Genomic DNA, 27,111 nt, shown 5'->3' on the forward strand with positions numbered 1-27,111 from the left:
GGTACAGTACACTTCTATAAGAAAAAAAAAATTCAACTTGCTATCTGCCTTATTTTCAGTCCTGTACAAGTTTGAAAAAATGAATTTTTTTTGCGAAAGCTGGATTGCAAAATTTATTTTGCAAAATCTATAGAACCGATCTTAATTAAATTTATAGTATTATTTAACTGTATCATATAGTTTTTCTGGGTGAAATTTGAAGGTCCTAAGTTTAGCATAAATGGTTGAAAAACGTAAAATGCGAATACTTCTTTTTGTATAGTTTTTTCCCAATTATTGCTATTTTGCAACAAGGGTGACTATTTTTTAAATTTTCAACCAACTCTATATTGTCTGAAATTTAATTACACAACTTTTATGTCAATACAACTTTTCTCGGAAATGAATACTTTAAAAGTTATAATCAAAAAACGAAGAACAAAATCGAATTTTTCCTTAATTTTTTGACATTTTGATTATTTAAACAATGTTCCGGACCTTTTTGAGAGGAAAGATAACTCAAATATTATTAATTGAGTTATTTTCAAGCAATTTCTGCAAAAAAATTTGAGTCACCTCTCAACGTCCAAATGTACTAATATTTTTACAGATGCGCCCTGGTCTACTAAGTTACTGCTTCTCATATATCTACTCAGTCCAAAATAGCATTTGTTCGCTAGGATTATCCTTCGCGTGATTTCTTCCGTCATGAAGTTCTCCTTGGTGATCAGGGAGCCTAAGTATGTGAATTTGTCCACCACTTCAAAGGTAGAGTTTTCAACAGTGCATTGGTGGCCGATGTTTTTGGCTCTATTGTTGGGTGTTGATGCCATCATCTTAGTTTTCGCCTCGTTTACTTTCAGGCCCATATTTACATAAAATATATAATATAAAATATAATAAGGAGCGCTATAAAAGTGGCGCAGTATTTATAATAAAACAAATGAAAGAAAAGCCATAGAGTTCGGCATGCTAGCGTATATTTGCTTCACTGATCTGACGAAGGCGTAGGACACGGTTCGCCTGGGAGACACTATAAATATATTAAGAGAAAATCAAACACCGACCAGCATAACAAAGATAATTCATAACCTAAATAACAACAACGTAACCGAAGTTAGTGCAGGAAACCAATTCACTGAAAATATTCCAACGTCGGGAGGAATTAGACAAGGCGACAGTTTAAACCCCTTCTTGTTTAACCTTTTCATGGGCAAATTTATAAACAGAATAACATATCTTAATCTCGGATATATAATGGGCAACAAAAGAATTGGTATGGTGTGTTACGCAGATGATGCAGCAATTACTGCCGAATCAGAAGATGATTTTCAGAGACAGCTCTTTAAGTGCTTTCAAATAAGTCGACAACTAAATATGAGCATTTCTACCAACAAAGCTAAATGTATGACAATAGCAAAAGATCCGATCAGATTTAAGTTAGTGCTTGAGAACAACCCCATAAAACAGGCGGTCCAGTACAGATATCTGGACATAGATGTATCAAGCACCAACGACCCAGTAAATAATGTAAAAAAGTACTAAGAGGCAAAAAAGTTTTATAAGCATTGTGTTTAACTAATGGTGCCACAATAATAATTTAATTGGAACGTACACAAAAGTTTGGGGAGGGGGTTAAATGGAACAAGACCCCCATAACATTTTTATGGGGTGCACAAATTTCACTTTAATTTTTTTTTAAGATGTTGCTGCCATAAAAATTTCACATGTCCATTTTCAATCAAAACTCTCCAAGAGTTTTCTATATGAAAAGAAAAATCGATTTTCATTTTGTAACTTCAAAGGGCTGTAACTTTTTTTGCGTGCACTATTGTATATAGGTAAGTAAGGTTCAATCAACGTATTTTTGATCCCAGAACCTGTGGTATAATTTATGACCAATCTTTTCGAGACCCACTGTATATTTATATTCATAATATACAACAATACAGTTGTTCCAAGGGATCTTTGCGCAAACGTACTGATTGATTTGTGAACAAGTTAATTGAAAACATAAAATGGAACGTACGTCCGCATGTTGTATTTTCAATTTAATTATTAGGAAATGGATATTACCCCGGTAGACGTATTTTATAAAGTTATTTTGTTGAAGTTTTTGATGTTGTTTCACTATTGAAGAGATAGATGGACTCATCGTTAAATAGCTTGAATGTCACACCGATATAAAGATAAATATAGATGGTAATAAATAAGTAAATATACAATGTGTCTGCGTAACTTAGACCCATATGGAAAACCTTTTTAATATCAATTTTAGGAAAAAAAGTTATTCTTTATAAAGTGCTCTGCATAGTCTAAAACCTAAGACGCAATCATCAGATATCAAATTTTATCAACGGTATACGAGATATGTCAAAAAATATGAATTTCGCTCAAGAGTAAGTGCCTTTATATTTCACAATATCGAAAATTGTCACTGAAAAAAGTTGTTTGTAATTAAAAATTATGTTATAATCTGCATTTGCACTCTTCTAATTAAATTTTTTTTTTAAATTTCAACACACAAATTTTTGAAATCACTGACACCCAACATCACTTTTATTCCTAATAGCTCCGTTATTATTAATTTTACGAAAAAAGTTATTCTTTATAAAAAGTTTTGCATAGTATAACTAAGATAAAATTATTATAAGATATTAAATTTTGTCAATTTTATACAAGGTATGTAAAAAAATATGAATTTCGCTGAAGAGTAACGTACCATTATTTTTCACAATATTGAAATTTGTTATTATAAAAAGTTGTTCAGAATTAAAAACTATGTTTCAATATGCAATGGCATCCTTCTAATTAAATATTGTAAAATATATAAAGGTATTTTACTTTTGAGCAAAATTCATATTTTTGACATACCTCGTATAGAATTAAAGAAAAACGTGATATCTTATGATTGCATCTTAGTTTTTGACTATTTAGACATTTTTTTTATGAAGAATAACTTTTTTTCGCAAAATTAATAATAACGGAGTTATCTTAAATAAAAATGGTGTTGGATATCCGTAATTTGAGAAAAATTTTCAAAAGTTTTTTTTTCCAATTAGAAGAGTGTAAATGCATATTATAACATAATTTTTAATTACAAACAACTTTTCTTAATAACAATTTTCGATATTGTGAAATATAAAGGCACTTTACTCCTGAGCGAAATTCATATTTTGGGACATACCTCGTATATTATTGAAGATTTGATACCTGATGATTGCATCTTAGGTTTTAGACTATGCAGAGCACTTTATGGAGAATATCTTTTTTTCCAAAAATTGATATCAAAGAAGTTTCCCATACGGTTCCAAGTTACGCAGACACACTCTATAAGAAGGTAAACAGTAACTCTCTCTAAAATAAAGAAATACGTTTTCGTTCGACAGAACTATAGCCAGGCTCATGTAGTAAAATGCCAATTTGTAAAAAATATTACTTGTCTCATTATCTAAAAATAAATAATTACCGGAAGTACTCAAAAGGGAGAGTAACAGTTAGTAGTTCAAATAATTATGTCTAAAAATAACAATTATATTAAAGTGTACAAACAAAGACTAAAAGTTTAAATAACATCAATCATCATTTTTAAACACAACAAATGCGTAGTGAAGGAAACAGAGGTTGAATTTCGCAAAATGGACTCAAGTCCGGTTTTATTTTTTTCTGGTATACCAAGAGATACTTATTATGAGACTAACGTTTTCTTAAAAAAATCGCCCCGAAACCCCCCTTTTCATCCCTTTAACGGGGGTAATTTGTGGTTTTTGCGAAACGTAGCCCTTCCTGTACGTTTTGCAAAAAATTTACTTAATAGTAACATGAAGAGGACTTTTCCTACTATCTATTTCCCGACAGCATATGTCCATCACCAACCGTTTAGCGGGGGTGGCGCCCGAAAGTTGACAAATTTTTAAAAAAGATGTTTTAAAAAAAATTATTTTTCCCTAACTGTAATAAAAATTAAGAAGAAACTCTGCGGCAATTAATCACAAATAAGTGGCTGATTTTTTGGTATAGGCTTAATTTAAGGGCAATTGCAATTTTTTTAATTACAGTGTTACATTTTAAAAAACACCTTTTTATACCATCTGAACCGCCTATGATAAATTAAAAAACTTTCAGCGATTATTATGTACCGGTGTTATTTACTTTGTATAATGCACCCCATATTTTCCCCATAACCACCCCAAAAAAAGAAGAATTAACCCGCCATTACACGCGCTATGAGGAAATCCCTCACCATATTTGTTTATAACCAATGAAATTGTGTAAACTAATACGATAACCTTAAGCACCCAGGAATGCCTTTAGCATGGTTCATGAGAGGGTATGAAAAAGTTATAGAATATTTCAGGCGGGCAGTGTGCTGTGTAATAGTTGAAACAAGAGACATCCCTCTTCAAGTGAGGGAATTCCTCACTGCGCGTGCAAGCACAGTGAAATCACGTTTCTATTATCTCAAAGAAACTTTTAGGTTTTTATTTAATATTTAGGTAGGTTTAATTAAAATATTATTGTTTGGATTAGGTTTGGAACAGTGGCACACCGATGGGGGGGTTTTGGGGTTAAAATCCCCCCAGAACATATAGAAATATATATAAAAGAAAGTAGGAAAATGTAACTTGTCTTTCACAAATATTACAAAAAACTTTCGGTGCCCAAGCAAACCACCCCCCCCCCCCCCGCCAGAGGAGAATTCTATCTAGGTGCGCCACTAGTTAAGAACCCATTTTTAAATTTACCTATTCTAATTGGGAAATAAGCCACAATTTAACTTGAAAAATTTATTTTATTGACGTTTCGAATTCCACCTCGAACGTCGTTATCAAAATACAAAATATTAATAGTTAATTATAAATGCCACAAAGAAATAGCTTCAGAACAATTGTTAATTTTAATTTGTATTTTTAGTAAAATGAATTCGCGTAAAGAACGTTAATATTGGTTTACGAGACTTTCTATAATATGTGAGTACAACCCATTTTATATTTCTACATGTTGACATTCATTCTTCCTCGAAATAAGTCGAATTTATGTAGGTGAGGGCGACGCTCATACGCGTGCAACCACGTCACAATAGAAGACGCGTGTAACGGCGGGTTAATAAAGAAAATAATCAAAAATGGATTTTGGGCCACCACTGTGGCTTAAGGGGAAAATAAAACATGCATAGGTGTCATAATGTGTAGCAGGCAGTGTATTATTTTATTTTCCATACGTACCTTATCAATAAATCGAATAGGTGACAAAAAAAAACAAAAACTGGAGCCCGCCAAAGCATTTTTGAGGTTTATGGCACCACTGTGTCGTAACGGTTGCTTAAACGAAAAAAATGCATAGGACCTTATTTGTAGAGCAAAGAGTTGTATTTAATCTGTATAAGTTTTGTTTCAAAAACATAAATAGGTAATGAGAAAATCGTAAAAACAGAATCTCCAAGGGATAGGGGTAGTTCCTGCAGTTTATTTTCAAGGATAGGGTTAATTTCCGCAGAGATTTTAAAATAATCATATATATTTATGAAAAACCCTATTGATGGAGCATACGCCAATATGGGTTAAAAATAAAAAAAACTGTGGTCAACCCCCCTTAATTTATTTTTTGGGTACAGGGGTTATCAAAAAATCGCTTTTGGTGTCAATGCATGGGTAATAAGAACGTGCACAAAACGATATATATATATAATGCGTTTTAATACAGGGCATGGTGCGTGAAAGATTCCAAAAAATTTTTTCTTTCTTTCTCTATTAATTCTTCTTTTTTTGGGTTGGTTCCGGAAAAAAATGGGAATGCATTATAGAAATTTGTAAATAACACCAGTACATGAATAATCGCTGAAAGTTTTTTTACTCAGCATGGGCGGTTCAGATGGTATAAAAAGTGGTTTTTTAAAATGTAACCTTCTAAGTAAAAAATGGGCAATTGCCCTTAAATGAAATCTACACTAAAAAATCAGCCACTTATTTGTGATTAATCTCCCTTGAGTTTCTTCTTAGTTTTCATTATAGTTAGGGAAAAATATTTTTTTAAAACATATTTTTTAAAAACTTGTCAATTTTGGGGTGCCACCCCGCTAAACGGTGGTAATAGACATGTGCTGCCGGGGAATAAATAGTAGGAAATATAGTCCTCTTCATTTTATTATTAAGTAGATTTTTTGCAAAACGTACAGGAAAGGCTACGTTTCGCAAAAACCACAAATTACCCCATTTAAAGGGATGAAAAGGGGGGTTCCGGGGCGAAACTTTTTAAGAAAAAGTTGGTCTCAAAATAAGCACCCCTTGATATACCAGAAAAAAATAAAACCGGACTTGTGTCCATTTTGCGAGGTTAAACCTCTGTTTCCTACACTAGCGCCAATGTTACTGAAAATGAAAACCGCCAAATTTTTAATAAATAATATATCAGCGATATTATACCGTATCGTTTATCCTTGTTTAACTTACTGTGTTTCTATGGACAAGCGTCTTAATTTTGCGATAACAGTTTCTGTGAGTAAAAAAGAGACCTAATATTTATAAACAATAATTTGTGAATAATTTCATGCACGTGCAAGAATATGGAAGATGTTGAAGAACTACAGTAAATAATGTATCAGTACATGCCGTATGATTTCTCTTTGTTTAGCTTATTGTGGTTTAGTGCTTACAATACCGGAATTTCGGGATCCCGAATACCGGGATCCCGGACGATTTTTATCAGGTATTCGGTGCCGGTATTTATAATAAAAGTACCGGTATTTCGGTATTAGGTTATAAAAAGTGAATTAATGCACAATAAACCTTCTTCTAAGATATTTTTTGCTATTACTAGAAATTATTTTTGAAGATAAACAACCAATATCATTGTAAAAAATATTTTTAGATACGTTTATTACACATACAAGTCAAGTATAGCGCTTTCTAAAAGCGTGAATGCCGTTAATTTATATCAGCTTCTACAACCAAATTATTAAATCTCGTTTATACAAATACATAAAATGAGTTAACATAAAAATTCTTAAATACATATTTAAAATTAGACTACTTGATTTTGTAAATCAGCCGTAAGATTTATTAATTAGAATTGTTTTTACATTTTCTGATCCATTTTTCATTTTTTGTGTATTAATTGGTGTATAAATTAGGCTTATTTATAGGGCAGTCAATGAGGATATTTGGCTCCGAATTCCATCCTACTACATCGATTTACTTGATATTTTCAGAGTAAGTAGGGAATATAGCAGGAAACAAAGTCTACCCCATGCCGATGTGCGCTTTTATCATGGGGGTGGTTGCCACCCCTTATCGGGGGTGGAAAATTTGTTAGTTAAAATAACCACGGATGCTTCTAGAGAACCTAATTCTAAGCGAAAACTGTTCTACATTTTTTTTTTAAACTCAATACTTTTTGAGTTATTCGTAGTTGAATATTGGCCATTTTCATTGAAAAATGACACTTTTTCGGACGATTTTTTGCGAATACCTTAAAAACTATGTATCTAACGAAAAAAATTATATAAAATATTTTGTAGCTTATAAAAAACAAAGACACTCGTTCTTTCACAAATCGTCTAGTTATAATACAAAAAGTGATAAGATAGGTGAGAATAGTTTGTTTTTTTACTGCATGCTCAGATAGGTGTATTCAACTTGAAATAACAGATAAACGGTCGATTTTAGGTATATATTGCTACGAATACCTTTTGGAGTGCTTGAAAATGCCTTTAAAATGAGCAATAATAAATGTCGATTACATCCAACCTAATCGAGATATGCTGCAAAAAATTGATGACTAATATATTTTAAGAAAAAATGGGAAGTAAATTTTTAATCCCCCATCCTTCAGAATTCAAATACATCGTTTTCCTTCAACAATACTTTTTATTATAGTGTTATTTCTACGTTCAAAAAGTTGGACGGGTTTAAAATGAATGGATTTTGAAAAAAAAATGAGATCAAATTATAGAGCTCATTTTTAAATTTTCTTAAAAATCTTTTTTTCTCCATGTAACTCGAAAATGATAAGAGATACGAAAAAAATATAGCAAATAAAAATGTAGGGTTTTTTTAGATAAAAAATTTGTTTCTATTTTACATTACTGTATCTCTTACTGTTTTCAAGTTACAGGGAGAAAAAGGAAAACTTTTAAGAAAATTTAAAAATGCGCTCTATAATTTAATCTTATTTTTTTTTCTAAAACCATTAATTTTAAACCCGTCCAACTTTTTGAACATAGAAATAAAACTATAATAAAAGTACAGTAGAAAGAAAACGATGCATTTAAATTCTGGTGAATGAGGGCTTAAATACACTTCTCATTTTTTCTTAAAATACATTAGTCATAAATTTTTTGCTACATATCTCGCTCTTTTTGAATGTAATCGACATTTAATATTGTTCATCTTAAAGGTCTTTTCAAGCACTACAAAGGGTATTGCTAGCATTATACCCCTAAAATCAACCGATTCTCTGATATTTCAAGTTGAATGCACCGATTTCAGCATGCACCAAAAAAAAAGAAAATTTTCTCACCTACCATATCTCTGTTTGTATTATAACTAGAAGATTTATGAAGGAACGAATCTCTTTGTTTTCTTATAAGCTATAAAAATGTTGTAGATAAACTTTTTAGTGAGATGCATACTTTTTAAGGTATTTGCAAAAAACCGTCCGAAAAGGTGTCATTTTTAATGAAAATGGCCAATTTTCAACCACGAATAACTCAAAAAGTATCGAGTTTTTAAAAAAATATATAAAACAGTTTTTGCTTAGAATTAGGTTCTATAGCCACTTCCGTGGTTAGTTTAACCGAAAAATTTTCCACCCCCGAGAAGAGGTGGGAACCACCCCCCAAGATAAAAGCGCACATCGGCATAGGGTAGACTTTGAATTAGGAGATAAGTAGAGGCTATTCCCAAAATTTCATTAAAATCCATGCAGTAGGGTAGAATTCGGAGGTAATATCCTATTCTTGCCCTCATTGACTGGCGTATTAATGATAATTGAAAATATATCGCGGTCTAAATACAGAGTAATGCATATAAAATATTTGTCAGTCAGGTAACCTTTGTATTAACATATTTTAAAGTTAAACTAATTTACGCAAATTTCATAAGTAGAAGTTATCCTATTGCAAAATTTATCCTAGAATCAAATATATAGTTTTTCTATTTGCAAATTTTTTGTATCTATTTATTCCTACTCTCTATGTAATGTTATAAACAACATCTACTAATTTCAAAACAAAATTTAATAGGTTTCATATATTATTTAATAACAATTCGATATAACAACTGAGGCTAGTATAAATATAACGTGTATATTTTTTATTGATAATACCGGCTTTAATACCGGGATCCCGGTATTTGAAATTTTAAATACCAAATACCGGTATAGTCGGTTCGCTAAAACTCAGACACAATTGGCTAATGATTTTAGTAGGTAATTTTTTTGTTTTTTTGCCAATTTTGCCAAAATTGGCAAAATTTCTAACTATTTAGTAATTATTAACTATTTAGTAATTTTTTTGCCAATTTTAGCAAATTGGCAAAATTACTTGCTAAAATCACTAGCCAGTTGTGTCTGAGTTTAGCGAACGGACTATATTGAGATTTTGGCTCGGTATTGTAAGTCGGAGAGATAGAAGCGGATTTTGTGCGTGATAAGTAATGTGGAAGAACTATACGGGGATATGTTGAATTAGTTGTGTACATGACTTTCACCAACGGCCGGAAACCAGAGTTGGGGCCGAGGGTAGTTATAAGGGGTCAAAGTCGCGGATTTTATTATTTTTTTTATGACGCTTATGATCGAGAGAGTGCATCAAAATTTGGGAATAAGTATGTCATGACGTAACTAATTAAAATCTCTAGGGGCAATTAAAATCTGCATGGCCGAAAAAGGGGTGGGGATAGGGGTGAATATAAAAAATATAAAGGGTTTTTTGCGACGTTCGTGATTGAGGTAGTAGACCAAAATTTGGGAATAAGTAGATCATGACATTACTAAGTAAAATCCCCAGAGCCGAAAACCAGAGTTGGGGATGAGGGTAGTTATAAGGGGTCAAAGTCGCCGTTTTTATTATTTTTTTTTGTGGCGCTCATGATCGCGAGAGTGCACCAAAATTTGGGAATAAGTAGGTCATGACGTAACTAAGTAAAATCTCCAGGGGTGGCACTCTGCGTGGCCGAAAAAGGGAGGGGCAGGGGTGAATACAAAAAATATAAGGGGTTTTTTGCGATGTTCGTGATTGACAGAGTGCACCAAAATTTGGGAATCAGTAGACCATGACATAACTAAGTTAAATCCTCAGAGCCGGAAACCAGAGTTAGGCATGAGGGTCGTTATAAGGGGTCAAAATCGCCGTTTTTATTATTTCTTTTGTGAGGCCCATGATCGAGATATTGCACCAAAATTTGGGAATAAGCAGGCCACGAGGTAACTAAGTACAATTTCCAGGGGTGGAACGCTGCGTGGCCGATAAAGGGGTGGGGGTAGGTGTGAATATAAAAAATATAAGGGGTTTTTTGCGACGTGCTAGATTGAGATAGTGCACCAAAATTTGGGAATAAGTAGACCATGACTTAGCTAAGTAAAATCCCCAGCGTCGGAAACCAGAGTTGGGGATGAGGGTAGTTTTAAGGGGTCAAAGTCACAGTGTGTATTATTTTTTTGTGACCTCGCACAACATTTGTCCCCCACGCAGCGTTCCGCCCCTGGAGATTTCACTTAGTAATGTCATGATCTACTTATTCCCAAATTTTGGTGCACTATCTCGATCACGAACGGTAAAAAAACCCCCATATATTTTTATACTCACCCCTGCCTGCCACCCCTTTGTACCCCAAGCAGCGTTCTGCCCCTGAAGATTTTACTTAGTTACGTCATAACCTACTTACTCCCAAATTTTGGTGCACTATCTCCATCATTTGCTCCACAAAAAAAATAATAAAAACCGCGAATTTTACCCCTTATAACTACCCTCGTCCGCTACTCTGGTTTCCGTCTCTGGGGATATTACGTAGTTATGTCATGGTCTACTTAGTTCCAAATTTTGGTGCACTATCTCAATCACGAACGTCGCAAAAAACCCCTTCAATTTTTTTATATTCACCCCTGCCCCACCTCTTTGTCGACCACGCAGCGTTCCACTCCTAAAGATTTTACTTAGTTACGTCATGACCAGCTTATTCCCAAATTTTGGCGCGCTATCTTGATCATGAGCGTCACAAAAAAATAATAAAAGACGGAACTTTGACCCCTTCCTTCCCCAGTCTGGTTTCCGGCTCTGGGGATTTTAATTATTTATGTCATGGTCTACTTATACCCAAATTTTGGTGCACTCTTTCAATCACGAACAATATTTTTTATATTCACCCCTACCCCCACCACTTTCTTCCACGCAGCGTTGAGCCCCTAGAAATTTTACTTAGGTATGTCATGACCTACTTATTCCCAAATTTTGGTTCACTATCTCGATCATGAGCGTCATAAAAAAAATAATAAATTCCGCGACTTTGACCCCTTATAACTACCCTCGGCCATAACTCTCGTTTCCGGCCGTTGGTGAAAGTCATGTACACAACTAATTCAACATATCCCCGTATAGTTTTCCATATTACTTATCACGCACAAAATCCGCTCCCAGCTCTTAGACTATATTGTAGTTTCTATGAAAAAACGAGTTAATGTTGTGATACAAGTCTCAGTGACTAAAAAAGAGACCTAATTTAAACAGTAATTTGTGAATAATTTCATACATGTGCAAAGATCCGTTGCAAAAACTGTATATTATATTATGCGTATTTATATAATCTTTATATTAGTATAATTATCATATTGTACTTCTTCATATTATCGTATCATGTTCTCTTATTTTCAGAGTCATTTGATTCCGTATAACGAAACAGCTGGAATCCTGCCGGATGGAGAGAAACTGGTGTTAAAAGGCATTCGCCAGAATTCAGCTGGTTATTACGCCTGTTCAGCGATTAACTCCGAAGGTGAAACATACAGTGCTCCATTTGAACTCGGAGTGCAATGTAAGTAATTGCTTGAATATATTTTCTCAGTGACCTTTCTCAGTGGCAAATAGTTTATTTAAATTTATACTTGGTTACCAAGTGTAAAAATCTACAACTTAAAGGATTAAGTTAGTATAAAATAGTTGATACTACACAACAAAATTATTAATGATGCGATATTATAGTAACGTTCATGGATAAGAATATAACCGTCAATTATAGTAATGCGTAAATAATATACACTGAACAATCACAACAACAAAAAGTGTAATCAAAATCTGTCTCCCAATGTTATTCATCATTATTATTATTATGTATTTGGATAGCTCCTACTGAATTTGCCATACCCAACTTCAACCAAAATTTAGTTAAACCGCATAAATCTTTGCGTTGAATATCGTTACTCGTGCATCTACATATTATGCGAATTACTCTTTAAGGGGGTAGGCGCAAAATTTCGGCTCCAATTCTTTATGCATTCATTTTTTTCGAATGTTGAAAAATAAATAAATATTTTTAAAAAACTTAAACATAGAATGAAATATTACATTATTATCGAGAGCCAAAAGTCTCTTAGAATAAACAAAATGGTTATTTATGAAACAGTTAGTGAAGTATGCCTATTTTAAAATACATTGTTACTTCACGCACACTTTAAACACTTCACGCACTGCTATCTATATTGACAGTTTTCGCAAACTAAAAACTTACACATAATATGACATAGAGTAAAGTGTCTTTTGAATGAGATATTTGAAATTAAATATCACATTAAATTTTCTCTTTTTTTTTTCACCCCCGTAACTTATTAATATAAACATCAGAAACTTTCGACCCTCGGTAATAATTTTTTGTTCTGCGAAGCACTACCTATACATATATCCCCGTGGAAAAAAGTTAAGGGGCAAAAAAATTGCTGTCTTTCGTGTTCTTTTTTGCTTCTTTTTTTTTGAATATATTTTTGTAAAAAATATACTTTTGACTTTGAAAGGTGATATTTTGATAGAAAGTTTAACCTGGAACAATTTTTTTGTAGACGTGTTGGTACTAAAAGTGCATAGAACTCACCCCACTTCACCTTGTCCCTAAGGACTAATTCACCCCTTTCTCAAAAACGCAACCCTCTAAATGGTAGCACTCCGCGGTTTCTTCATATCTAGAGGTCCATTGACCTCTAGATAGGAAACAATAAAACCCCGTTAACTTTGTAGTTCCTTTCTAAAATACATAATCAATAGCCTACATATATTTTCCTTAAAGTTTTTTTTCCCATCTAAGAAGTTCTTCTTGTTTACTAGTCAAAGTCCATGTTTCTGATGCATAAAAATTACTCCATATTATTATATCATAACTGTTGTGTAAGTATCAGCAATAACTCTAAAAAACACAGGACCACTACGTAAGGTTGCCAGAGGTGGCTTATGTTAAATGTTAAGTAGGTAACGGAGAACAAAAACCCATCTCTACTAAACGGAGCCCAACTGTATTCTAGTTCTTTAGTGGAAACCTAAAAGTGTATTTTTGTTATTACCTAAGTTGCTAGCTCAGCATATCGTGTTTAAAGAATAAGGACGGTTCACATTTATAGTTCACTTTTCAAAACAATTAAAGTTTGTATTCGATATTTGTATACTACAGGGTGTAACAAAAATACAGGTCATAAATTTAATCACATATTCTGGGACCAAAAATAGTTCGATTGAACCTAACTTACCTTAGTACAAATGTGCACATAAAAAAAGTTACAGCCCTTTGAAGTTACAAAATGAAAATCGATGTTTTCCAATATATCGAAAACTATTGGAGATTTTTTATTGAAGATTAACATGTGGCATTCTTATAGTAGTAGTATCTTAAGAAAAAATTATAGTGAAATTTAGACATCCCATAAAAATTTTATGGGGGTTTTGTTCCTTTAAACCCCCCCTCCCCCAAACTTTTGTGTACGTTCTAATTTAATTAGTATTGTAGTACAATTAGTTAAACACAATGTCTTAAAATTTTTTTGACTCTTAGTACTTTTTCGAAAAGTCAGTGTTTATCGAGATATTTTGCATAATTTTCAAATCCACCACATACATATATTTGTATATGGCTAAGTACGATTATGGAAACTTGATAATAATAGCAAAATTTATTTATGATTTACATTTTTAGGTATATTTTGAACCATATTAAAAAAGAAGCCACATCTCGATAAAAGGTGCCTTATCGAAAAAATACAACGAACCAAAAAAAGTTTTAAAAACACTGTGTTTAACTAATGGTATCGCAGTAATGGTTTAATTGGAACGTACACAACCATTTGGGGGGTTTACAGGAACAAAACCCCCATAAAATCTTTATGTAAACATATTAGAAAAGAAGCCGCAACTCGATAAAAACTGCCTTGCTGAAAAAATACTAAGAGCCAAAAAAGTTTAAGAATATTGAATTTAACCCTATACTGCGCAATGTAGCAGATCTGCTACAACCTATTTAAATAATCATTTCCTTAAATTGTGTGTGTTTAAAGCCGTCGCTGTGCTTCGTATCAAGTCTGATACGTCCTTACGTACTAGGAAATAAGGCTGCATACCCGGCAATCGTTTTAGTTCGCGCGTGAATTTTGTTAGTTGTCTGGCAAGTGCCTATTCGCGTTGAGCACGTGCTGTAGCTCTTCAGATTTTGGTTGGTTTTTATTCGTTTTTTCGTAATTCTTTTATTTTGGCTGCATAAACTTTGTTTAGAAGGTAAGTATTATGAATATAGATCGAGCTAATTTATATTTTTACGAGTATTTTCTTCAAAATTTGTCCCTTTTTATGGTTGTATCACATCTGATACATTGCGTTTGTTACAGGGTCATTATGTATGGTAAAAAACCTTTGTCGGAGCGTGAATTAGAGGAGTTGGCAGCAAATTTTTGGAACAGTGATGACGACTTGGACAACAGCGACTCTGAAGAATGTTTTAGAGATGAGACCAACTTAGATCCTGATGAGATTATTGATATTCAAAGCTTACCAGTAGAGTTTGAAGATGGGATTACTGTCACAGAGTTTCCAGACCAACCAATAGAACCTATTGAGGAGCCAACTATCGTCGATGTCGATGTGGAAGTTGAGCCAATCACTACTCGAATCAAAAATATAGTGTGGAAGAAAAAAAACCTATCCATTGATGAAGTAGCGAAGACTTTTAGAGGAAATACCAACCTTCCTAATGCTATAATGGATTTGTCAACACCGTATGCTTTTTTCAAGTACTTTTTTGACAATGAGTTGATCGAAAAAATTGTATCAGAGTACAATACCTATGTTATTCAAAAGGATCCGAGTAAACCTGCTGGACTGACCACCGCAGATATAAATCAATACCTAGGAATTTGCATTTATATGTCCCTAGTTCACATGCCTAATTGTCGTAGTTATTGGTCAAATTCCCTAGGCTATCCGCAAATAAAAAACGTAATGAGTGAGAAAATATTCGAATTTATCAGGAAATGTATACATTTCAACGACAATATGAGTTTGGATCAAAATGTGGATCGAGATCGTCTTCATAAATTACGGCCCCTTGTCGATCATTTGAATAAGAAATTTCAAAGCATACCATTGTAACAAAAGCTTTCAGTAGATGAGCAGATGTGCGCCTCAAAAGGAAGACACTATATGAAACAATACATGCCTGCCAAACCCCACAAGTGGGGATACAAACTTTTCGTTTTAGGCGGTGTTAGTGGATATTCCTACAATTTCGAAATATACACTGGTACAGAAAACGATAGAAGGAATCGTGGGGTAAATGAACCAGACCTAGGAGCAAGTGCCAATGTAGTTGTTAGATTATCTAGGATTATCCCGGAAAATCAGAATTATGTTGTTTACTTTGCTAACTATTATACGTCATTGCCTTTACTCCATTATCTTGCTAACAAAGGTATATATTCCCTAGGCACTGTTAGACGAAACCGTATTCCACACTGTAAGTTGCCATCTGAAGATGAAGCAAAAAAATGGATCGTGGGACTTCAGTTGAGTATGTGTGTGACTTTGAAAGCGTGGAAATATCGTCAGTCGCCTGGAGAGACAACAAGACTGTTTGCTTGTTGTCAACATATGCTGGAGAATTGCCGAAAGGAAAAGTTGACAGGTTTGACAGAAAAAGAAAGCAAAAAATCAATATTGAATGCCCTAAGTTGGTTCAGGAATATAACCAACATATGGGAGGGGTGGATCTTATGGATAGCCTCATTGGGCGCTACAAAATCAAAATTAAATCAAAAAAGTGGTATATGAGGTTATTCTATCATCTTCTTGATATGACGCTTGTAAATTCTTGACTTCTTTACCGTCGATGTTGCAGAGAAAACGAGGCAGAGAACTGTATGAAACTTGCCGAATTTCGGACTGAAGTAGCATATTGCTTATGCAACGTTGGAAGTAATCGTTTGGTGAAGAGAGGAAGGCCATCAGATCTTGAAAAAGAAATAGCAAAAAAAAAAGAAAAGGTCAGCAACAACAACGTATATTCCTCCAAAAGACGTTAGGCTTGATGGTCACTCACACTGGCCATTTTACAAAGACACAAGACAGAGATGCAAGATGCCAAAGTGTACTTCTTTTTCGTATATTCAATGTTCAAAATGTGGACTACATCTTTGCCTGAACAAAAATAATAATTGTTTTCATAAATTCCATTCAATTTAGTTATTTAGTTATTATAACATATTATACTTAATAATAATCTATTGAAATTTGTTTTGTAAAAATTTCCGCTATGTATCACATATTATACAACAAGATTTTTCAAAAAATTAAAGTTTTTTGAAAGTTAGATTTCTTTTACTATTTTTAGGCATAAGTTTATACATTAATGCAATTAAAAATATTTTTTTTATTACAATACAAAAAATTGCGCACTATAGGTTAAATATTGGTACCACAATATTAATTTAATTGGAACGTACACAAAAGTTGGGTGGGGTTTAAGGGAACAAAACCCCCATAAAATTTTTATGGGGTGCACAAATTTCACTATAATTTTTCTTCAAGATATTCCTGCCATAAATATGCCACATGTCCAGTTTCAATAAAAAATCTCTATGGGCCATTCCACGAACATACGCCTGTTTTGGATTACTTCGACAACGAATATTTTACTGTACAACAAAATACGTACGAAAGTAAATGGCGCTAATAATTATTCCAATAAACAACAATGTAATTTGCAATTTACTTTCGTTCTTCTTATTTTGCACAGTAAAATATTCGTTGTCGAAGTAATCCAAAACAGGCGTATGTTCGTGAAATGGCCCATAATAATTTTCGATATATTGAAAAAATCGATTTTCATTTTGTAACTTCAAAGGACTGTAACTTTTTTTATGTGCATATTTGTACTAAGGTAAGTTAGGTTCATTCGAACTATTTTTGGTCCCAGAATTGGTGATTTAATTTATGACCTGTATTTTTATTACACCCTGTATACACAGTCTTAACTCCGTAAATATTAAATAATAATATATACTTACAGGGTGTTAGTAAATAAGTTTGAAAAAGTTTAAGGGATAATTCTACATGCAGAAATAATGCCGGTTTGCTCAATAAATATATGTCCGCAAATGCTTCGTTTTCGAGATACGGGGTATTGAAATTTTTATTACAAACTGCCAATTTATTTATTGCTCTAACATTAGTTGAGTTATGAAAATGAAATTTGGTGAGTTTTAGGAGGTAGTTATTGCGCATTTTTTGACATACAATTAAGAATTTTGTATTCATCATTGGCGCGCATACGGGTAATAGTCTGAATTTTTTTAAAGAAAAAAATAGTACACCACTGAGATATTTTAAATTAAGAATTATTTTTAAGCTCCACGTTTAATTTTTGATAAAAAAACCTTTTTTGCCTTTTTTCACATGGTACACCGTTTTTATGCGGAAAAATAAAACATTTTCACGCGAATTTTTCATTTCTTAATACACTAGAAAACAGAAAATATTACTAATAATTTTTTAACTAGGTAAAGAGCTACGACACAATGTTAAAAATGACCTCTTTTAAAGGTTCTTTAATGGTCTGATTTTTTTTAAGGAAAAAATAATAAGCCACTGAGATATGTCAGACTAAAAATCATTTTTGAATTGCTGGTTCAATTTACGACAAAAAATCTTTCTTGAATTTTTTCATATGCGGCGCCTTGTTTATGCAAAAAAAAATTAAACATCTTAACGTTTACAAAGTATTTGAACTAAGTTTCTATGCATATTTATGGAAACTACCTCATATACTTTGTAAGCGTTAAGATGTTTTATTTTTTTGTACAAAAAACGGCGCCTCTTATGAAAAAAAGGCAAGATAGATTTTTTGTCGTAAATTGAACAAGGAAGTCAAAAATGATTTTTGTTTGAAACATCTCAGTAGCGTCCTATTTTTTTCTTAAAACAATTCAGATCATTACCCGTACGCGCGCCAATGATGAATATAAAATTCTTCTGTTACCTGTAAAGGAGATAATTTTAAACATTTCTTGCACCTAGTTAAAAACTTATTAATAATATTTTCTGTTATTGTTCCAGTTTAGTATTAATATATTGGACATTTCTTAATAATCTATTAAGAAATGAAAGATACGCGTCAGGATGTTTTATTTTCCTGCATAAAAACGTTGCACCATGTGAAAAAAGGCAAGAAGGTTTTTTTATCAAAAATTAAACGTGGAATTCAAAAAACATTTTTAATTTGAAATATCTCAGTGGCGTACTATTTTTTTTTCTTTAAAAAATTCAGACTATTACCCGTATGCGCGCCAATGATTAATACAAAATTCTTAATTGTCAAAAAATGCGCAATAACTACCTCCTAAAACTCGCCAAATTTTATGTTCATAGCTCTACTGGTCTTAGAGCAATAAATACATTGGCAGTTTGAAATAAAAATTTCCACAACCCGCATCTCGGAAACGAAGCATTTGCGGACATATGTTTATAGAGCAAACCGGCATTATTTATTCATGTAGAATTAGCACAGTAGCTACACTAATAATACTGAAAAACATTAAAAATATTACTAAAAGATTTTTAAATTGAAAACTTATTGGTACATTTCCCTGGTGACACCTCCAAGGCTTCTGCAATTTGCAAGCCAAATGAATGCTGCAGTGAAGACAAAAGGGAAGGAATTCTATATTATGCAACTCACAACCCCCATCTGCAGCTTGGTAAAGTTCGAAAGAAAATGCACCTAGTTACTCCACGGAGTAATACTACTATTAAATAAAAATGTATACCATTTTTATTCAGTTGCAATGCGAGGCCAAAAATGTCTTAATTTTAACTTAGATTAGAGAGCGCAACCAGCACTCTTATCGACGATTTCACCTCTTGTTAGAGGCTTTTTAGAGAATGCGTAGGTTGCTGTTCTCCAATCCAGTAAATTTTTCGACATATATTAGTCCCACACTTCAACTGAGGTGAATGGATTAGGTGACACTAGCGTCATCTGGCAATTGAAAGATTAAAAAATTTATCTTTAAAAAAAAAACTTTATCTTTCAATTGCCAGATGACGCTAGTCACCTAATCCATTCACCTCAGTTGCAGTGTGGGACTAATATATGTCGAGTTTACTGGATTAGAGAAGAGTAACCTATGCAATCTCTAAAGAGCCTCTAACCAGAGGTGAAATCGTCGATTAGAATGCTGGTTGCGCTCTCTAATCTAAGTGAAAATTAAGACTTTTTGGCTTCGCATTGCAACTGAATAAAAATGGTATACATTTTTATTTTTCATACTTATTTACTATATAACACCCTGTATATAGCACCTATATAAAAATAATAATCAGATAAACAGATGAGTAGTATAAAGACGGAAGACCAAATATTACCTCATTTACGTTAGGTATAAAATGAAACACTTTAGGCTAAAGCTAATTATGAAACTGCTTAGGCTAAAGCTTACACCCATTTTAACAAAATCTCCCCAAAATACGTCGTATCTATCCCTGATAAAAAATCCGTTGTTTCTTTTTTCGAAGTTAAGGTTAATTTCTCTTTTCCGGCAGAGAATTTACCGTAATAAAGTAAAAGATTTGTAGCAACCGCAACGTATTACGTTCCAAGGCGCACTGTTTCCTCCTACTCCGTTTTACTGATAAATAGTAAGTATAAGAGGGACCATATTTCACTCTAAATTAATTCACCGAAAACTTTGGAAAAATTCTTTTTTCTCCACTCAGTTGTGATATATCTGACATAACAGCAGCTACCTCAGAGTATATCCAATTAAATGTTTTGAAGTAAATTGAGGAGTAAAGCTTTGTAATTAGATAAAGCTTATAAATCGCCTTTACGTTGTTAGTGTAAAATGGGGGTAAAATCTTTTGAGATTAACTGTGAAGTACGAAACATAGAGCTTGTTGCAGTTTACTGAAAATACGTAACTAATTTTCGAAATAAATATTTTAATAATTTCTGCATATTAAATAAAAAAATATATATGTTTATATAAGGATGTAATTTACTTTCGCTTATGCATTTAGACAAGGCGAAAACGGCGGGTCCATTGGGAAAATCATTCCCATGAGATTTTTTTGCATAATCACATTCGTGAGACATCCCAGAATAAGGTTCAAGAAGTCATCCACGTGAAAAGTGGTTCAATTTTTTGAAGTTATACTTCTTTACGCGCGATATGAGGGTGAATTTTTATATGTTAAAACCTATGATCCGGGCTCATGTGCATTATAACTTTGTTCTGATTGGATGTTCCAATGACATGTCAAAAATTATTCAATATGGCAGCTGTGGCACAGCTGTGGTCTCATAGAGAAATAAAAAGAATGTTGTTTTTATTTCTCTATGTGTGGTTTGATTATTTATGGTTGTTCCGTTTTGAAATTTGTGGGAAAAGAAACAACAAACAAAAGTTAGTTAATAGTTATACTGCCTTTTTAAATAGTTTTGGAATTTCATTCTAATTTGGTAAGTAGTTTTTATTATAATCATATTGTAATTATACATTTGGATTAGATTTTAGAGAGAAATCTGAAATTAGGTCCGACTTTTATTTTTAAATTATGATTATTTGGCGTAAATTTATTTATCTAGTAGGTATGTAATGCTTTGATTTACATACTTAATTTGATTACCAACAAAAGTTCTACCAATCTTCATCTAATATATTGTTTTCTTACTGCTTTGTCATATTTTAATATTTTCTTCCACAAAAATCAAACTACATAATTTGATTAGGTAAATTCAGAACAACTGTCAAACAGTAAAACGTTCAGTTGCCCTATTTTTCCACATGACAAATAATGTGTAATTGGATGAGTGAGTCTAGGCTTCGATTACGAATCAAAGCGTCCCCAAATTCGCGGGTTCGAATCCCGATGCAAGTTTTTATTTTTTATTTTTTTATGCATTTTATGATTGTAAGTATATTTGTTATATAATTTTTTTCAGAAAATGCGTATTTAAAATTTTTGCCAACAATTATTATCGTTCAGAAATCATTTTTTCTTTGTGGCATTTTTCAATGTGTTTGTGTGCGTTTTATTCTTTTATTTTTTTAAATTTTTGGTATTGTCTTAATAAAAATTTTTGGAAAGTAGTAAGTATTAAAATTCGTTTAATATTTAAATGAAATATAAATAAACTGTTTAAAGTACATTATATCAATTTCGTTAAAATCACATAATATGTAATAGAGGTATAACTTCTTACGTGCGTACTAAGTACACACACTTTCTTTTTTTTTTTAAATTTTTTTTAATCAAATTGGAAAAATCAATATTTTTGGCTCGGACAATCATTTTTTTGTAGGTTTTTTGGACAATTCTGGATAAAAAGGTGTCGTATAATTTTTCTCTAAAGTTGATCGTTTTCGAGTTATAAGCAATTTAATATTGAAAAAAACGAAAAACGGCGATTTTCAAGGCTTAATAACTCGGTTAAAAGTTATTATTATGAAAGTCAGAAAGTGACTAAATCAATGTTTAATGCCCCCCCCCCCCCACAAGATTCTGAAGAAATTGTTGTTATTATTTTATGACTAAGCTGTTATTTTTAAGTAATAATAGAGAGATATTGCAAATTTAATACAGCCTACGTTGTGCTATTTACACCGCGCTATTTTGACAGAATTGCCATTTCTCAGACGTGTCATAAATACAGATATTGCTCAACATTTTGGTGGCGGTATTTTTACGGCTCGATTAAGATTAGTTGTTTGTCTAATTTGTATGCAATTTTGGATCAAGATTTAGTTAGAAGTTCTCATTTTGGCCAATGCTAACGATAAGAACATCTAGTTTATCATCTTGTACATAACATTCTGGAAGATGAACAAACACCTATTACATGCTAAAAATAAAGAATTTGATTTAAATGGAAGGAAGGTTTGAATTCTCTTCCAAATACCGAGCAAGAGAAAAAATTATCCTTGAGTGTTCTTAAAATAAAAAAATTTCCTGTTGTACACTTCATATTTTCCTGAACTAACGTCCAATTTTCTGAATAAGTCAATTGATTTTGACTTAAAACTTATTTTAATAAACACAAATCGTCATCAGATGTAAATCTGATTCGTTTGCTACTGTCTGAGGTACTCATTTTAGAAAATCATTACAAATAAACTTGGTTTAAATGAAAGAAAAACAACAAGCATAACCTGAAAAGAAAATAGCGCAACGAATACCGCACAGCGTAACGGCTCCCCTAATAGCGGCAGGCACTATTTCCAATAACGCAGCGTAAGCCAAATATCACATCTGCGCATGCTCTACTGTCAAAATAACGCGTGCTGTAATACAGCAAGTGCAAAAGTGACTATGCAATATCTCTCTAATAATGAGCGCCATGCACGTGGTAGGCGGCTGTAAATGTGAGTGCAAGTAAGATGAACAATTGGACTGCCGGAGTGGCATCTCTCTAGCACTCAGCATTTACGGCCGACTACCACGTGCATGGCGCTCAATATATTACTTAAAAATAACAGCTTAGTACTAAAATAATGACAAAAATTTCTTCAGGATCTTGTAGGGGGGGGGGCATTAAAATTTTGATTGAGCCACTTTCTGACTTTCATAAAAATAACTTTTAACCGAGTTATTAAGCCTTGAAAATCGCCATTTTTCGTTTTTTTTTTTCAATTTTAAATTGATTATAACTCGAAAACGATCAACTGTAGAGAAAAATTATAAAATGCCTTTTTTATCCAGAATGGTCCAAGAAACCTGCAAAAAAATTGTTCTCGCCAAAAATATTGATTTTTGTAATTTGATTTCTTGCGACTTCTTGAACCTTATTCTAGGATGTCTCACGAATATAATTATGCAACAAAATCTCATGGAAATATTTTTTCAACGAACCCGCCGTTTTCGGCTTGTCTAATTTGCCAGTAATTCCAATCCAAACAATCCAACTAGATATTTACTAATCCATTTTAAACACTTATATACTGAAAATAAAAAGGTAAAATCACCATTTCACGAAAGAGTTAGGCAGACTCCCATATCTTTACAAATTCAGATACCATCTATCCATTCTAATGTCATAAGAATTTCTCCCCCCTGGAGAAGAAGCATTCCATAATCTGACACATTTCAAATATCTTTAGAAACAACGATACTCTTTAATAAAAAAATACCTTCATTAAAAACATACAAACTTTTCTAACTTCTATCACGTATAAACAGACGCCTCTAAAACATCTCCTGGATAGCTGTAGATACTCCAAATATTACACATAAGTATAAGCTACTATTCGTAAGCTGCTGCATAGATAATGGCGACCTATATGATATGCCATCTATTAAGCTCTCACTCATATTAACTCCAGTAATATCGTCTACTATTGCTGCGTTTAAATTTACTTTTCTTTTCTTAATGTTCACGCTCCACAAGATATCTAGTGATAAGGAACTATAATAGAATCCAGCGATAAAGTTTCATAAAGAAAAAGTGAGTATTTTTCCATATTCCCGGTTGGCCGTCAAATCCTTATGATGAGCTGTCAAAGTTCAGTACTTACAGGACTTTGGCTATAGGTTGCTGTTTCTGTTCGTCTCTTGTGGGGATCAAATTATACATTGCACTTACTTTTAGCCTAAAAAATCAAAAGGGATGAATAGTTAATTTTACGGACGTGTAAGAACTCATCACTTTACAGCCCCCCATAGAACTATTATACCCTTCAAGATATAGCCAACTGATCACTGACATATTTTTGTATAAAAGTAAAGAAATCAATTCAGAGAGGTAAACTCATCACCAGCATTTTTTTGGCTTAAGATGTTGGTTTCCAATGCAGAAGATTATAATAATTACCTGTTATACTTCTTCTTTACATGATAATCTATAAAATTCGGAAATAATTTTAAGCAAATCGCTTTAAAATCAGCTGATATATTTATACCGGGTGTCTCTACGATAAGTTCTCTTGAGTTTTCCTCTAACTATCGTTCACAATTCTTGCACAGTGGGGACAAGCCTTGTCGTCAATAAGAATTCAACTTTCTCCCATCGCACGCGTAAATGGTACAATAGTTATTGGTTCAACAACCATATTTCTATATCACTTAGCCGTCATTGTAGCATATGATAGAACTGCTAAGTGGGTGTGGCGTGTGGCCATCAAAACAAATACCACCCCAAACTTAAATAGAGTATCTCCGAAAAGCAATGGTAAGCACCCTATAATATCCATTGTACATCTTTCCTCGTTCCCTCCAGACCAAAATACGACCATCAGATTTTTTTTATTAAAAAAGTCCCATCCACTAAAAGGTTATTAGGAACGGAACATGATATAAATAACAAAAGTAAATAACTACAGATTATACAAAATGTTTATGGATCTTAGATAAGTAACTATATCGCTGTCCCGGTGGAACATTGACTTCTTCTTCTTCTTCTCGTTGTTCTCATGCCCTATAAGAGCGTCGGATTTTGGTATCACCTGTCCATCTTTTACCCATTTCTTCCACGCCTTCCGGTCTAGTGCCATTTCCTTCATCAGTTGCACTGTTTTCCCTCTCTTTGTCCCGATTTCCTCGATTGGCTCCATCCACCCCTTTCTAGGTCTGCCCCTTCTTCTTTTCCCCTGTCTTTTGGCATCTGTCACCTTCTTTACTAGTCTGTTCTCGTTCATCCTAGTTATATGTCCAAACCAATTCAGTTTTCTTTTTTCAATTTTTTTTTCTATTGGTTCCTGGCTTAGCACGTTTCTGATGTTTTCGTTCCTTTCCCTGTCCATCTTCGTCTTTCCAGCTATTTTTCTCAGATGCTTCATTTCTGCTGCATTTATGGCACTTTCATGTCTCTTATTTGTGACCCATGTCTCGCTTGCATATAGAAGAGTTGGTGCTGTGATTGTATTATATACATGTATTTTTGTTTCCTGGCTGATTTCCCGTTTTCCCAGTATCGTATTATTAATCGCATAGTATATTTTCGTAGCTTTCTTTGTCCTATTTGCAATTTCTAGGTCTAGCTTTCCGTCATTTGATATTATCGTTCCCATGTACTCGTAGGCCGTCACCCTCTCCAATTCTTGTCCTCTACAGAACACTGGTGTTTCACCTCCAATCTCGTGCTCCTGCTGACCTATTTTCATCGTCTGGCATTTGCTGATGTTTATTTCTAATTTCATTTTCTCTATTTCCTCAGTCCATACATCAATTAGTCGTTGCATCTTTCTCGGGTTGTCTGCTATGAGAACGACGTCGTCCGCATACAGTAATCCTTCTATCATAACTGGTGTTAGGTGTGTGTAGCCTATTATTGTTTTTAATTGATTATTCCTTATTTTCACATTTTTAAATAATTGATCCATAATTATGACGAATAGGAGTGGGCTTAGGCTATCTCCCTGTTTTATTCCCTTGTTCATCCTAAATTCTAGTGATCTGCTCATTGACGTAACTGCAAAATTTATAGAAAATGAGTTTATGTCGTCACTGGGTCAAAACTTGGTTACCCCATTCGGTAGATCACTGTCAGAAGTGTTGTTCAGCTTTTAGCCACCAGGAGGCAGATGCGTCATAGTTGAAAAGTCAGCCGACCTCGGAGAAACAATGACATATTGTACAGTTGTGCTTCGATATTAAGTCGAGTGTGTGCTTGTACCTACGATGCTACATTGACGCAATTGTATTTTATGTTACTGAAACCTTGACGTAATTGTATTCTGTGTCATTTTTCATCTAGATTTCTCCTTATTGTGGGGTAACATTGACGTAAATGCATTTTATGTAAGTACTATTTTTATGATATTATTAGATTTAAATGCATGATAAATGTTCCAGTGAACACTATCATCCTTCCACTAATGAGGTATCATCATCATCAGAAGAAGAAGGAGCAGACATAAATATACACGAAGATCCCCAAACAGCAATACTTGGTAATGCTTTTTTAGTCAAGAAGAAATTAATTAGGAACGCTAAAAAAACAGAAGCTCCTTTAACGGTTAAAGAAATGGATTTCACCGAGTTTTACGATGTAAAAGCGCTGTACAATGAAATGGACTGGATGTTAACTTAATGATAACTGAAGTAATGTTACTTTAAATCTTAAAAGGGAAAGATTACTTCCTGTATAAAGAAAGTTATAAACAACCAACGTGGACGAAAGTTGATGTTTGCCAAAAAAGGAAGAGTCGGAGTTCGTCCGAATAGTTTTTACCAAAATGCCAGCTGCGTAGGGCTTACTCTTCAAAAAATCCTTTAGGTGATAACAAACTAAAAGATTTGAACCAATTGCTTTCAAAACAAATAATTCCTGGATTTTGTAAAGCCTTTTGCGATTCAATTTTTCGTTGAAATATTTTTTTGTAATTTCAATTTTATTTTTAAATTCCTGTTAATTAAAAATGTTTGCTTTTACTACAATTTTCAATTTGTTTAATAAACTATTTTAATGACTTTTTGTCCTTATTTCCACGCCACCTTTCAGAACTAGCTAGATAACCAAACATCTTTACAAAATGAGTATGTCTGTGGAAATTATTTAGAATATTATACGAAAATTTAGAATTTAGTTTTAAAGATATTATCTTTAAAACTAAATTCTAAATTTTTCTTTCTAAAACTAAATTCTAAATTCCTAATTTTCATCCCTTTTGATCCCCAATTTC

At 32.9% G+C, this 27,111-nt stretch overlaps 1 protein-coding gene across 3 annotated transcripts in view; it reads left to right on the top strand.

The window, feature by feature from the left end:
- The window catches only part of LOC114329157 (hemicentin-2), an 869,111-nt gene that overhangs the window by 487,863 nt on the left and 354,137 nt on the right, over nucleotides 1-27,111 (top strand). For all 3 annotated transcript variants that reach the window (XM_050654496.1, XM_050654495.1, XM_050654497.1), the window contains exon 9: nucleotides 11,846-12,005. In XM_050654496.1, coding sequence (XP_050510453.1) covers nucleotides 11,846-12,005 — 160 coding nt within the window. The remainder of the gene's footprint in view (nucleotides 1-11,845; nucleotides 12,006-27,111) is intronic.

Source organism: Diabrotica virgifera, chromosome 6 (assembly GCF_917563875.1).
Source record: "Diabrotica virgifera virgifera chromosome 6, PGI_DIABVI_V3a".
Lineage (NCBI taxonomy): Eukaryota > Metazoa > Arthropoda > Insecta > Coleoptera > Chrysomelidae > Diabrotica > Diabrotica virgifera.